We start from the raw sequence: 14,744 nt of genomic DNA, 5'->3' as shown, positions 1-14,744 counted from the left end.
AAAACCATAAAACATATTTATTTTACATTGTATGTTCCTAATGAACAATCAACAAAGCAAACAAACAAACAAGTCAATGAATAAATATATAAATAAATTAATAAATGTGCAGAAATTAGCAATCACCACTTCCAGGTTACTGGCTGTAGTCTTCAAACTGGTCATACAGGATGATTATTCTAACAAAAGCATGTGTTATTAAGATTTAATTAGGCTTGCATGTAGTTTTGGCTATCCAGTCTCAGGTTGCTAGTATACAAGTGGAATAACCCTGATACGAATGTTGAACAGCAATCATTACTGTTATTAAACACACATGTGCCTCTACTGATATGACGAGTTAAACAGTTGGCTGCACAGTTGACACTGTCAGCTGTGGAGCAGTGGAAAACTTTTAATTAGTTTTCTTCCACACATCCATCACATGTCCTCCAGTATAAACAACAAGTGAGCTGGATTTCATTTTTCACCACAAAAACAAAAATAAATAAACAATAACATGAAATGTAACTTCTGGTTGTATGCAAAAGAAAAAAAAAACCTACAGAGGAACAAGTGGTTAAATACAAAGGCCAGACTGTGAAAATACATGGGCTCAATACAAACAAGCATAAGATTAATTTACACATTGTTTTACATATTTATATTTCATGTGTAATGCACAGGGCTAAAGAATAAGCTAGAAATCTGCAGCAAAGCGTCACAGTCCAGCAAGTAGTTCAGTCCACAAACCAATATATTGTAAATTAACACTTTTTTTGTATTGTTGTAAACATGGCACTGACACAGAGAAATATATGTCTGTATGCTTATCAAGCTGATTTAGGGACTTCTCTGCTGGTGATAGCCCTTGAACCATTTTTTTTTTTTTGTTTTAAGTCACAGACTGTTAGCAGTTTTAAAAATGAAACAGTGGTAGTGGGACATATGTTTGCTATCACCAGAACATTAACAATCAGAGTTAAAGACAGAGTAGTGGGAAAGGTGCATCTTTAATAAGTGATTTCCTGTGAACTTTTGGGAATAAAAAGCTCATTAAAACTCTTCAAGTCCAGTGCTGGCAAGAGATCATTGACTGTCATGAGAGAAATTAGCAGCAACTGACTTCTGCTTCTTCCAGATTGCTCCTCCAAGGCATTAACTCAGTATAGACTGAGTGGGAGCACTGTATAAAAGGTCTGTTGTGTGTCAGGTTCTCACTTAAAGGTCCATAAGAAAGCTAAAGATGAGGATCTCGATCACATTGTTACTATACAGAGGAAGTTAACATGAGGGGAAGTGGGAGGAAAAGAAGAGAGCACAAAAGTCCAAACAAGCATGGTGGAAAAGGGTCAGTAGGCAAGTATTCGTATTTACACGATGCACATGGATGTATCAGGTGTGCTTTAATGGGTTTGTTGAGGACATCCACTGATTCTGAAACAAGTTCTGATTCAGACAAACAAGAAGTTGGCCATGCTTCATTTCATGAGCCACTGTAATTCCTATCAGTACCCAAATCTCAAATAATTTGTCACTTTCCGCAAAGTGTCCAGAAGATCTTAAATGAAAGAGGTAGCGGGAGTGCACGGGTCAGTGGTGGCAAAGCAGGAGTAGAATGATCATCACAGGTAGGACTGGAAGCAGGTAGCTTCTCCACAATGGAGCTGCAGGTGAGGGGACGCCTCCGACCCCGGCGGTGGCCAGCCGAGGGGTCAACAGCTGCTCCTGGAAGGTGAAGTCATCCATTGCCAGATTATCAGAGAGGTCTGAGAGGGAGACAGACGAGTAGGAGACGGAGGAGATGGGTAGAAGATAATGATGGGAGACAGAAGAATGAAAAATATGGGAGAAGCAGGGGAAAAGGATGGAGACAATTAGAACAAACAGTGACAAAAGCTGAAAAACACATGTCTGTCTTGCTTTTGCATGATGTCTTGCGCAGCTGTTAAAACAATGTTACACTGAGAGAAACCAGAGCTCCTCATAACCAGATGTTGCATGTTATTGTTTTAGACACATGCTGAACCACACACACTGAATTTCACTCACCAAGCGCTGAAATGTGGATTTACATGGTGAATTGTCGAAAACAACAAATAAAAATAAGAAGCACAGATGCTGTGTGAAGTTATGTCTCATGTGTCTAGTAGAAATTACTTAAAACAAAAGAGGGAAATTTTGCTTCATGACATGAAACACACCATTTGTGAAAACGGTGCTGCCATAGATAAGTTTGAGTTAGCTGTAGGTACTATGGAGAAACACACATTTTTGCATTGTTTTTTAAATGTGCGGGGTTGTAAAATGATGTAGTAGTAGTAGTAGTAGTAGTATTTCTTTATTGCAGACTCGTGGTCCATAGTAAAAAGAAACAACAAACAGACAAATAACATGTACAACATGGGCATAAAAATACCAATAAAAGGTTCCTCAATCTTTTAAAAGGCAATTATACCAGTGTCTCCACAGATCAGAGAAATAGCGGATGGCACTGTGTTTAATATTTGTTAACAATAGAATCATCATATTTTCTGATGCATTCAAATGACACATAAATTTAAACATTAGATTCCTTAGAAGAGCTTGTAGTGTGTTCACTCTGTGAGTCACAAACAGTTCACTAGCACTAGTCCATCTGGGCTTTTTTAAAAGAAGCCTCAGGGCACCATTATAGGCAACTTTCAGTCTTTGTAGGCTAGATTTTTTAAAGTTCACCCACAGATGAGCTGTGTTTAGTGGGGTACAGTAAGCTCTGAACAAAGTTACTTTCACTCCAACAGAACAAGAGTCAAACCTACAAGACAAAACATTGGCCTGTTCATATAACATCGTCCTCATTGTCTGATAGAGAATCAGTCAGAATATGTCCATGATATTTTACTGTATTGACAACAGTGAGAGTATTTCCAGACAATTTAAAATGAGCAGAACACACATTAAGCAGTTCCTGAAGACCAGCTGAGCTAGGGCTGAAGACCACCAGGTCATCTGCATACATAAGGTGATTGACCACAGTCTCTCCAGCCATGCACCCAGTTCTGCACTTGTTCAGTTCTTTAGACAAGTCATTCATATAAAAATTTAACAGAATTGGGGACAGCAAACTTCCTTGTCTCACCCCATTACTCATGAGAAAGGGCTCAGACACACAGTTGTCCCATTTGACATGCAAGGTCTGATGTGCATACCAACAGGACAAACAGCGAATAAGATATTTCGGTACATTGGCTCGACTAAGTTTGTGAAATAGCTTTTTGTGGTTTACACGATCAAAAGCCTTAGAGGCGTCTAGAAAACACATGAATACAGTAGAGTGCTTATTTTTGTAATTGCTTAGTAGCTCTTTTAAAGCATAAATACACATGTCAGAGCCATGATTGGGTTTAAAGCCAAACTGATTATCTGTAGATTCAATATGATGATTAAACCTCCTCAATAAGATATGTTCTAACACTTTTGATAGTACACTGGCAAGAGCGATGGGTCTATAGTTTTCAGAGCTGCCCGCTTTCCCTGCTTTGTCCTTTTGCACAGGTACTAACTGCACTCTCATCATTGAGTCTGGAATGAAACCATGCACCACAGAGGCAGAAAGACAAAGTGCAAGAAGGGGAGACAGTCTTGTTTAGTGACAGACTTTGAATTGCTTCATGTACCTCATGTGTTGTGATGGGTTCAACAGAGTCAACCTTATGTACAATATAAGGTGTACTAGGGACACAATTAAAGCAATTAAAGTGTTTGAAGCCAAACTTACCAGTTTATACTTATTACTTGGTTTAAGTGTGGTGATGATTTGTTGTTCTCTGCTGTTCTACATGGTTTTATGATTGTGTTCTAGTATAACTTTAGAAAAGGAATTCTGAGTTTCTGTTATCAGATGGGGAACAAAAAAATAGTAAATGTGATAATAAAACAGTCCCAGTTGGGGAGATTTATGGTTAACACTGGAGGATCAGACTGGGTGAAATTTCTGCCAAGATGGACAGATTTTGTTTTGTTTTTATCTCATTTCTCTGTTTGTAATTATATTATTTAATGTTTCTTTTGCACCTGGCTGTAATACTTTAAATGCTTTGTATTTGAGGTTTTTCTTGTATGTGAACTGTGCTATAAAAACAAACCTAGCAAAAGAAAACTAGAAAAAATATTTAACAATGACGTGAAACTGGCCCAAAAACATCTAGTCTAGCAATTTCTACCTACATGTGTGATTTTGCTAAAAACATATTTGTTATGCCAGAGATAAGGTTTCAGGAGACTTTGCCCCCGTGCAAGCTAGCATACACAGAATATATTTTTGGTAATTATTAGCCAGAGGGAGACTCTGTAAGGGAAACTCTGCAATTTTAAAGAGTATTTTTTATTTTTACAGCATGTTAAGTGTGAAAGTGAGATCTGGGAGTTTTTGTTTGGCTTAGTTTGATTTAGCTTAGCTTAGTTTAGCTTATCATGCAGAGAAGAAAAAGCAATGAAACAGACAGCCTCTGGATGGCTGTAAACAATTACTATGAGCTCAGTATTAAGTCATAAAGATTTTGCAGTTGTAAATGAATGTTTGCACATAATTTCAGAGTTTGCATCTGTAAATCAAGCTTGTCACCCTTAGACCCTTAAGACTTAATATTGAGCCCATAAATTACAGCCTCTCTAAGGATAATGGTGCTCTTCAATAAATAGTTACAGCAAAAATATCTATAAACTTGACATTTTTAGTTTAGTTTGTTCCAATCATTTATTCCCATTATTGGCTTTTGAAATGCTGGAGAGATTTTAAACCTTTGGATCAATACTTTCCCTCCAAGTGTGGAGACACAAATCATGATTTTCTAAAAAATCTTCCTACAAAATACATTCTTTTTATTCCTTTTTCTCCTCATTAGAACATTCTTTAAGAAAATCTTTATTGTCTATGAGTGTTAAAGTTTTATTCATACCTTAAAAAACCTAAATGACTCCAAGCAGAATCAATGAAACAGATGAGAATATCTGCGAGAACAATAACACACTCCTATGATTCAATAAAGTAGTTAAACTTCTGCATCTGAGCATAATTAAATATATCTTACATGTTTCTACAATTACTTTTGACATAAAACAAACAACTGATGTATTCAGAGATGTTAGTTTAACACAGAATTTAAAGTCCTGCCACAGGAGACACATGCAGCTGTTGTATTTCCTGAGAATATCTCTTTTGTTTTCATTAAATTGTCAGTCATACATGGTGTTACACCCCTGCAGTGAGCATTTGGTGTCAGACGTGTGAAGAAAATAAAACTTGTGGACTGCTTGAAACCATGCAGAATATCATGTTATATCTTAGCCTCATCAAGCAAAGCACATATGACATTTTTGCTAGTTCTGGAGTGGAATAGTCGAAGTGTAGGACTTAATAATCACCTGCTTCTCTGCTCTTATTGCTCTGCTCTGCATCCCCAGCTGTTCCCCTACTGACACTAAGCTGATCCTTTCTCTTGTAAAAGTGTGTGTAAGTCATATTCCACACAGAAAGCCGTGTGAAAGACTGAAATCAAGTGATATCAGTAATATAGCAACACTTTATAGTTAGAAACATCAGGTATGAGCTGAGCTGTCCCCTGTCAAGACAGATGTAAAGCAAACACACTCACTTTCACACACTGAATTTCTGAAATACCTCACACTACACGGTTTTGATGTCCACTCACACACTCATGCACACTGTCACATCTGAGCTTCTAAAAATATCAGATTCCTCCTAATTGAATTAGGTGTCTCATCTGATCTGTGTAGTGTTTTCTCTTGTGCGAGAAATCCATCGGGAGGAAGTGGCTTATCTGAGACACTGCGTGATCAGAGCGAGTCTGTCCAAAGCTCTGCCCTGCTCTGCTGGAGTAGAAACATAAAGAATAAGCACCTTCCTCCTGCATGTCTGCTGCCTTCAGGCCTCAGTGCTGCCAGGCACCATCTTAAATAGAGGAATGAGGCAAATAAATAAACCTCCAAAGCTCTAAACTGCATCTCCAACAAATTTTTGTGCAGTTACGACATCGTTTGAAAGCCAGCCAGGGGACAATTAACTTTTTTTTCCTCCTCCTGTGTCCTCTGACATGGCAGTGGGCAGACATTCTCCGGGGCTTTGAAAGACCGATTTGTCACTGTCGACAGCGGCACACTGTACTGCCGAGCCAATTAAGCTCAAGGTGCAATTCGATACAGCTTTTATATACACTGTGGATAAGAGGCAGGGCGGGAAGGTGGGAGGCGGGGTGGGGGTGTACGCCTGCATTTGTGTGTTTGTGTGCGAATGATTGAGTGGGGTGGGCACAAGCGCCCCTGTGAGTATTTGTGAAAAAGCAAGAGACAAAGTGGGAGAGCATTGTTGTTGGTGTGCTTTACAGCAGCAATAACGTGAGTGGAAAAAATAAGAAAAAAAGACTCCCTTCCGGGAAAAAAAGGGAAAAGAAGAGGGGGGTAGAGGGTCTTTCCTTTTAGTTTAAACACTTCGACATGAGCAGCACCACAGAGGGGCCTTGTTCTGCAGGATTTAAAAACAACCCAACTGGGACTGAACACTATGCAAACTTAGATCCCGCTACACTCCTACGCCAGACTGGGACTAATAATATCCTGGTATAATTAGTGATGAACACCTGTGCCTCTGTGTGTGGAGCAAAGTACAGACAAGAGTCAATGAGATTTAAAAAAATGTAGACAGAAGTTATCCAGATTCACGTTCTTTTTTCCATTTGTTTTATTTATTTATTTATTTTTTCGGGAGGAGCCAGGATTGTGGACAGACAGGGATAATTAGGCAAATAGATGGATAACTCATAGCTATAAAAACAGCCACAGTCCCAGATGTGATTAATGCAACCAATATGGGCCCTTGTGGTTTTTCAGCAGAACAGAGGCCTCCTCCTGCTCATCCATTCAAACCTTCCATTTTAAGTCTATCACTCTGCAAAAGACGCCACCTTGCTGGAGTGACCCGGCTAGTTTTATCGTGGCCTTATGAGCTCGAGTTACAACCCAGGGGAAGGGTCAACAGTCCAACCATTGACTGGTAGCGTGCTAAAGGCTCCTGGACTGTGAATGAGCAGGCATGGTAATCACATGCAAGTCAACAACCGCGGTAGCATTCAAGCTTTAAATTTATGTTTTCTTTAGTGACCATTCCTCAGGAGAAGAGGCCAATGTACCCAGACGCTGCGGTTTTTAACACAGAGAAACAGGAGGGGGGATGTTTGTTTGGATCACCCTAACAGGTCAAACAGAGGCTGGAGAGCGAGTCCCATGAGTATGTTTTTCTCTGTCTGTGCAAAAGAGGACAGAGGAAAGAGGGAGGGAAGGCGAGTAGTCTGGGGTTTTGTTTTCCGCAGCGCTTGGCGCCTGAGGCTTGTCGCTTACAGTGTGCAGTTGTCACAACAAGCAAACTATGTCCAAAAAGTTTGGTTCGGTGAATAGAGCGCTACAGGTGAAGATTACAAGTCACAGAATTGATTTTACACTGTCGGTAAACATGTTCCCTCAATTGAATCAAATTACTTTTCAGAGCAGGCCCATATCAGGAGCCAGCTGACAGATTATTACAACCCCTCTGGCGAGCGTGTACCTTCATGGAGCGGTACAGTTTATTCAGTACATGTGTGCTATGCACAAAGTCCTTTTTTGGGTCAGATAAGTATGTGGAATGTTAAGTCTCCAAACACAGGTGCTTCTTATGAAACGGGAGAGATGGTTTAGATTGCTGCTACATTGACAGACGATGTGTGCACAGAACACACCTAAGCTGGTAAAATTTGATTTAGCTTTTCTAGATTCAAAAGCTTAAAAGATATTATGGTTTCTGAGGTAAAGCAAATATCTTATCATAAGTCCCATTTCTGCAATGCAGCAACTCACTTGTATGTCAGCAAATCTTGAAAGTGAGGAGCTCTTTGTTGCTGCAGAGACAACACTAGTTCTGTAAAAACATGATAGTAGCTGGACTTTGCAAAGGAAAGGTTAACTGATAAGAAACCTGACTGATTATTGGCTGGCTGTTCACGTCGTATATCTCAAGATTGTGCTGGGGCAGTGAAAATTGATGGAACAGAGTGAGATGCCTCTGTCCATGGGTTTGGGGGGAGAATGTGACCGTCTGCTTCCACACCCACAGGCCGACCACAGGGACGCTCCAAGAGGCTGGGAATGTTGAGCCAAGACAAACGGGACGCCCAGAGGAGGCCCTGCCCCTGGCCTATGCAACAGCACCCTTCTCTAAGCCTCCAAACCTCCACAACACTCACTGTTATTCTACGCTGAGGGACCCTCCCACACAAAGGGCAAGAAAGTAAGACAGGCTGGGCCTTGAATAGGAAGAGATAGGTTGTTTTTTTAAAAAAAGAAATGCTGCAGGGTAACAAAGTGAAGTGTAGAAAAACAGAACGAAGATCTGATTTTACAAAACCTTAACTCCAAACCCACACCTAGTTTGTGGGTTAACTCTGGTAAGAGTGGAACTCATCCTTTCAAAAAGGGTTAAATCAACCCATCACAGGCACTTTCTATTTTGTGGTATGTGGAACAAATACAAGACAAGTTTACAACCATTGGAGGAAGATGGTGCGAGCAAGGGGAGGACAAGCATGTTGCACTCATTGGCCTCTCCCTTCACTGTCCAAATCACATTTACTCCCCTCTGTCCACAGTCTCCACCAGCTAGCAGCTAATATGATCATAACAGGGAGAAAGAGCAGAGGCGCAAGGAGAGAGAGAAAAAAAAAACTCAGAATAGGCACGTAAATTTTTACTGCAAATTCCTAATATTAGCACCCTGTGGAAAAATTGTGCATGGACGAGAGGAGTAAAACCATAACAAATCAAGCATACAAAGAGTTGATTCTGTGCTGAGGGAAAGCAGCTCGTTCAGGGTGGAGAGCTCTGCTGTGTACAGGGAAGGCCTGTGAGCCCGCTCAGAGGTCAGCGCCGATCCAGGGGTCAGAGGTTGGCCGGCAGCCTCGTTTGAGTTTCCCAACAGACCGGACAATGACGGTTCTTATCAGAGCTGGAGACATTCTTTGGATGTTATCTTTATCTTCTAACGTGAGGGGCCTGACACATGTGTTTCCAATCTCTTCCTGGGTCCGGCAGTAGGTGCAGTTAAGAAGATGTAGCTGGCAGATTGAGACGTGGTTGTTGTGGAAATGTCCCTGCTGACAAACAAGCACAATTCTTCACACATTCCTGAAGAAAGGCAGGCTTGAAGTAAAGCCACGTGTGACAATTTGGCTGCTCTGACTGTATACACAGAGAGCTCCTGGTGTGCAGTTTCACTATCTGTCTGAGCCCTTTTTAGTGGTTAGCTTGTGGTTTCCTCCAGCAGCTCAGAGTCTACTGACAGCGCAACTCCTGCGATGTTCGCCCTGTCATCGTGTTGCTTTCAAGAACTGGCCGCAAAAGCAGGGAAAGAGTGGGACGACTGGAGAAAGAGAAGGTCAGAGGGAAAATTTTAAGATACAGGTGAGAGTAGAGGGTTAACACCTTAAATGCAAACCACCCAAGCCCTTGACCAAACTTTTAAGACATTCCCACAAAATGGCTTCTGTGTGCCGCTGCTCTGCTCTGTGGAGCAGCGAGCCTTGAGAATAGTCCCGCTGTGTGCAGAGTGTTTGTGGACTGTGGCGGAGCTGATGGACACGACCCAGGAACGGGCCTGGAATCAATTTAGTGCATCCAAAAAGTGCCTGTGAATGTAAATAAAGCTCTTGAGCAAACAAATGCTTTTCCAAGACGTGCACTCACAAACAGAAAAAAAAAATGGCTGGGCTTACGAAATTAATCAAATGCTGGTGGGCCCCTCATGTAGATGATGGGAACTCAGTCAGCTCTGTGAGCTTGTATCCACTGAAATTAAAACCAGGGCTCTTCTTCCTGCCTTCAGGCTAATCTTAAAGGTTTTATCCCCGGATTCATTTGAGAAAGCTTCTGAGTGGAAGACTATTAAGAGTCCAATAAGGGGATAAATTCATCCCCTTGTTTTTCTCCTCCCTCTTTTTCCACTCTTTGCCCATCTTTCCCTCCTCTGTCATCACATACAGGCCCAGAGATGGGGACACACAGCACTTTGTGGCCTGTTCCAGTGAGAACAAGAAGAGAGCCTGCAGCTCTTACTAGCCAAGCCTGTTTACACAGATGGTGGCAAGCTACATTATTTTTGTGAGGGGCGTGGAGGAGGTGGGGAAGGAGGACTGGCTGAATTTACAGAGGTTGTTTATAAGCTCAGAGAGAGATGATCGTTTGGAACATTGGGTCAGAATATTTCCAGTTAGTTACGTATTATTTGCCTCTTCACCGTTGCCCACCTTTTAAAAACCTCTTTTATTCCACAGATTTTACAAATCCAGAAATTTAATACCTCATCAGAAATGTTACATCACCATTCTGAAAATAGTTGTCAAAATTAATTTATAATCAATTATCTAAAACACAAACAGATTTAAGTTGGCTAAAATATGAACACTGTGTCAGTGTCAGTGAAGATTAAAGCATTTTCTCCAAACCTCTTCTTGGATAAGTTTGGTTTGCAGGAATGTTGCAGACTGAATTGCACAAAACAACAACATCTGTTCTTTTATCTTTAATTTCTTCTATTTCTCAGAGAAAAATAAATTATTACTGTGCTGTTTTACAGCTATAAAAACCTAAAATAAAACTTCAGTGTTGGAATTATTTGCAGAGTTCTGGCCATAAATTAAGATCAAGCGTCATGAACTGTGGTAGTGTCTGTAAGCTAATACAGAACACTTCTTAAAAATCCTAACCCTGACATAACACGCTCATAACTGTAAAACATGCAGTTTTAGGACATACAGTATGACTATGAATGCTATACTAGTGTTTGCAAGCTAACATCTAGTAAACCATTTCACACATTAGTCTCTACTAACTAATGCACGGCATTTTTTATATCCTATGTTAGCACACTCATAACAAGAAGACATGCTATTTACAGGAGATATAAAGTTTATTGTGGACTCTGTCATAGTGTCAGTAAGCTAACATTTAGTCATTTCACATTTAGGTCTTGGGTTTTTGTCATGTTCTTGGCTTATGCTCTTGGTTTTTGGTATTAAAGCCTGGTACACACATAATGATTTTTGGGGTGTTTTTGTTCCAATTTTGCCTCTTTCCGAACTCCGACGGCAAACGCTTGATCATCGAGAAATTTCCCTGTCCAAATATCATCTGGTCTGAGGTTTGTTACGAGCCAATTTGTCCCGATAATTCGCTCTAAAGCGGGTCGTAGCCGACAATCAAGAATATTGAACATGTTCAATATTTCAGAGCCGATTTCTGAGGAGCGCCGATGACTCGTGCATTCTGACTGCGTGGATGATGACGTGGTACGAAATGTAGCCAATCAGAGAGCGAGCTGGCTGGAAGGAAGTAAATAAAGTCCATGTTCACAGTAATCAACATCCCAAGACCTCCATCATTCCCTCGTCCCATATTTCCTCTTCCATGCTGTGTGTTGTGTTTTCCAGTTGTTTCAATGGTTCTTTTTTGTTTTTTGCTGGTTGTTGCTATGGTTCTTCTTCTTTGTTTTTTGCTGGTTGTTGCATCTTTTAAAAATGAACTGCTGGCATGAAATTACAAACAAGGATATACTTACCAAAAAACAATACTTTCCCCCCTAGTTTTAACATGATTGTGTTTGCACTGTTGCATCGCCTCAGGAAGTCCAGGAAGTAAACCCGGGCGGTCTGGACGATCTCCAGTCGCTTGTCCCGGCTGGTCTGCTTCATGTGCAGGGCTCCGAGCAGGGCGGGCAGCAGCAGGTACTTCAGGTCTGCGGTGGAGATCACCTCCAGCTCCTCGTTGCGGCTGAACAGGTCGAGCTGAGCAACCATTCTGGACGCTTCTTCCAGCATGCTGATGGCGCGTTTAACCCGGACTGTACATGATAGCAGCCTGGATGAACCTTTGATTTTAGCGCACACAGAGTAAACATTGTCCATGATTTCTAAAGGCAAAATATTAAGTTCTATTTGTCAGACCACAGGGAAGTTTCCTACTTCACTTCCCACTTAAATGAGCTCAAGACCAGAGAGGGTGACAGGTTTTTCTTGATCTTGTTTTAAGACTTTGTCTTTGCATAGCTGAGTTTGGACTTGCATCGGGAGTGTTCCTGAGCTCATGCAGTGATTTCCACCACAGAATGATGTCTGTTTTTTATCACAGTTAGGTTTCAAAATCTTAAAATAACAGATACTGATACTGAAATGTGTTTTTGAGCGTTGTCCCTTGGCAACGTGTTAGCGACCTGCTGGGAGTTAACTTAATTTGTTGTGAAATGTTCCATCATGTGTTTTGTTAGTATTTCATTACTTGCATCTTTTAAAAATGAACTGCTGGCATGAAATTACAAACAAGGATATACTTACCAAAAAACAATACTTTCCCCCCTGGTTTTAACATGATTGTGTTTGCACTGTTTTCAATTTGCAAACAACTCCATTGTAGTTAGCATTTAAGCTTTTCTAGAAGCAGGGGTTGGGTACATTTACTAGATTTTATCCTGATGAAGGTGGTTCTCAACCCGACACTGTTTTTCTGCTTTTATATTTTCTGCCTCTGCTTACTGTCTAAAACCACAGAAAACTCGGGCCATGTGGGCACCCAGATTCCTCTTCTACCCAGACACCTGCACTCCACCTCTCACATCTGCTTCTTCTGAACCCCTCTCCCCCCGTCTCACTCTAGCCTGTGGAACGCAGACTCTCTAACTGGTTACCACATTTCAGGAGCTCTTCTTTTGTGAGCACATTCATGAACACAGCAGTGCTGATAAATAGCTCTATGAAACTATATGGAGCTGAAAGAAGAGGGAAGAAGCATATGTGGTGGATGTGTCCATCGCTGCTAACGTCAACACTGTCTGGCTTAAAGCTGCTTTGATGAAGACACGTGACAAACGCTACTGTGTTGGACAGGCGCCGTGTGACTCACCTATCAGGTGCAGAGGGTCAGGGGTGACAGCTGTAGTTAATTACCATGCCAGGTTCTCATACTGGCAGTATGTACGGCTGTTAATTCGACCCACATCCACAGTAAAGAATGTTTAGGTTTCCCAGTGTCTCAACCTTTAGAGTTATCAAAGGTGTTTTTGTCTCTTTCTGTTCTATCCCCACATTCTTTCATCACCTTCCTCTTTTCTTTCGCTCCTTTGTTCCAGCCAAAAAATTCAGAGCGGGTCTGAAAGGTGAGTCCGGCCTAGCTTCTCATCGTAAGCTGCGTGTTTCACATTACAGGAATATTTCCACTTTGTATTTTGCTAACCCCTGGAGCTGATAAAATGCTCAAGAAATCCCAAAAGGTTTCCTTCAGGGTGCTTACAGTGACCAAATGTCTAAGGCAGGAGCATAACAAGAGGCCTATTCACTCGACTCCTGCTGCGCATGGCGAGATGTGGAGACGGCCCGACAAGCACAGGAAGAAAATACATGGGGCAGAACTCTGAGTGCAGATTAAAACTACAGCAAAAACACATTTTAACAAGATTTCTAGTCTCGCAAATTTGGCCATTGTTTGAGCCTCACTGCCTTACAGGGAGAGATGCATCCCTGATAAAAAAAAAAAAAAACCTGTTGGAACGCTGCTTAAATGTCATTAAAAATGACAAAAACAAATTTATATGTTTTGCTCACAACAGATTTAAAACAAAGTAGACGTTAAAAGTGAGACATTTTACTATTTTTTATGGAAGCAACATATCTTAAAAAAAATGGGATGGAGCCATGTTTTACCGTTGTGTAGCATCCACTCTTCTTCTAACAGCAGTGTGTGAACAGCTGAGAACTGAAGACACCAGATGCTGGACGTTTGGAAGAGGAATGTTGTCCCATTCCTGTCTGACAGAAAATTCTCGCTGCTCAGGGAATGGTGTCGATGATTTCCAAGAAGAATTTCAAATTTTAGTTTGTCTGACACAACAGTTTTCTACTTTACCTCAGTCCATTTCTAAACTAGCTTTGGCCTAGAGAAAACGTTGGTGTTTAGATCTTGTTGACGTGTGGCTTTTTCTTTGAATGTTGAAGTTTTGACCTGCATTTGTGGATACCAAGATGAACTGTGTTCACAGTCCGCATCACTGCAGACGAGGCACAGATCTGCCTGTCGATCTCCCGCTCCATCCTTCCCTCACTCGTCAACAAGACCCCGAGATACGTGAACTCCTATTTTTACCCAATCATGTTAGTGACCAGTTGCCAAATAACCTATTTATTTGTAACATGTTCTTTCAGCTGTTTACCTTTAACCCATAATGCCTGATTTTACAATTATATAAAAGCTAAATAAACATAGTTAAAAAATAAGGGAAAAAATAACAATAGAAAAACGATCTTGTGTCTTTGTCTTGAATCTCAGCTTTAGCGAAGTAACATCTCGACCTCATCAGAAACTTATCTTCTGAATGCTGCATGGATGCTTCCCAGTTCTGCCTTATCTGCAGCAGTCTCCTTATTTTGCTTTATCAATGTGGAGATCCATGATGTGTTCTGTTACTGATTAACAACGTCACTAATGTGAGCAGCTTGTGTAGCACAGGCAGCGGCTAAGACCTACTGTTAATAAACTAAGTTAGGCTGGCAAACCACGTTGGATTATTTCCTGGAGAATAATCGGTTCTGCACATGACAGTCGGTATCTGTACTGTCGACATCCCACAATGCCCTGAGTTTATTTTTAATCTGTCGACATCAAATTCAAGAATATGACTTTTTTTTTTAAATGAA

At 41.0% G+C, this 14,744-nt stretch overlaps 1 protein-coding gene across 1 annotated transcript in view; it reads right to left on the bottom strand.

Annotated features, from left to right (window-relative positions):
• Positions 1 to 379: 379 nt before the first annotated feature.
• gpc3 (glypican 3) overlaps positions 380 to 14,744 on the bottom strand; it is a 266,165-nt gene continuing 251,800 nt past the window's right edge. Inside the window, exon 8 of the mRNA XM_041991058.1 lies at positions 380 to 1,748. Within this exon, the coding sequence (XP_041846992.1) occupies positions 1,573 to 1,748 (176 nt within the window). The 3' untranslated portion in view covers positions 380 to 1,572. The remainder of the gene's footprint in view (positions 1,749 to 14,744) is intronic.

This window comes from Melanotaenia boesemani, chromosome 7 (assembly GCF_017639745.1).
Source record: "Melanotaenia boesemani isolate fMelBoe1 chromosome 7, fMelBoe1.pri, whole genome shotgun sequence".
Taxonomy (NCBI): Eukaryota; Metazoa; Chordata; class Actinopteri; order Atheriniformes; family Melanotaeniidae; genus Melanotaenia; species Melanotaenia boesemani.
The sequence above is the reverse complement of the archived record's forward strand: the minus strand, read 5'-3'. Positions and strand labels throughout refer to the sequence as shown.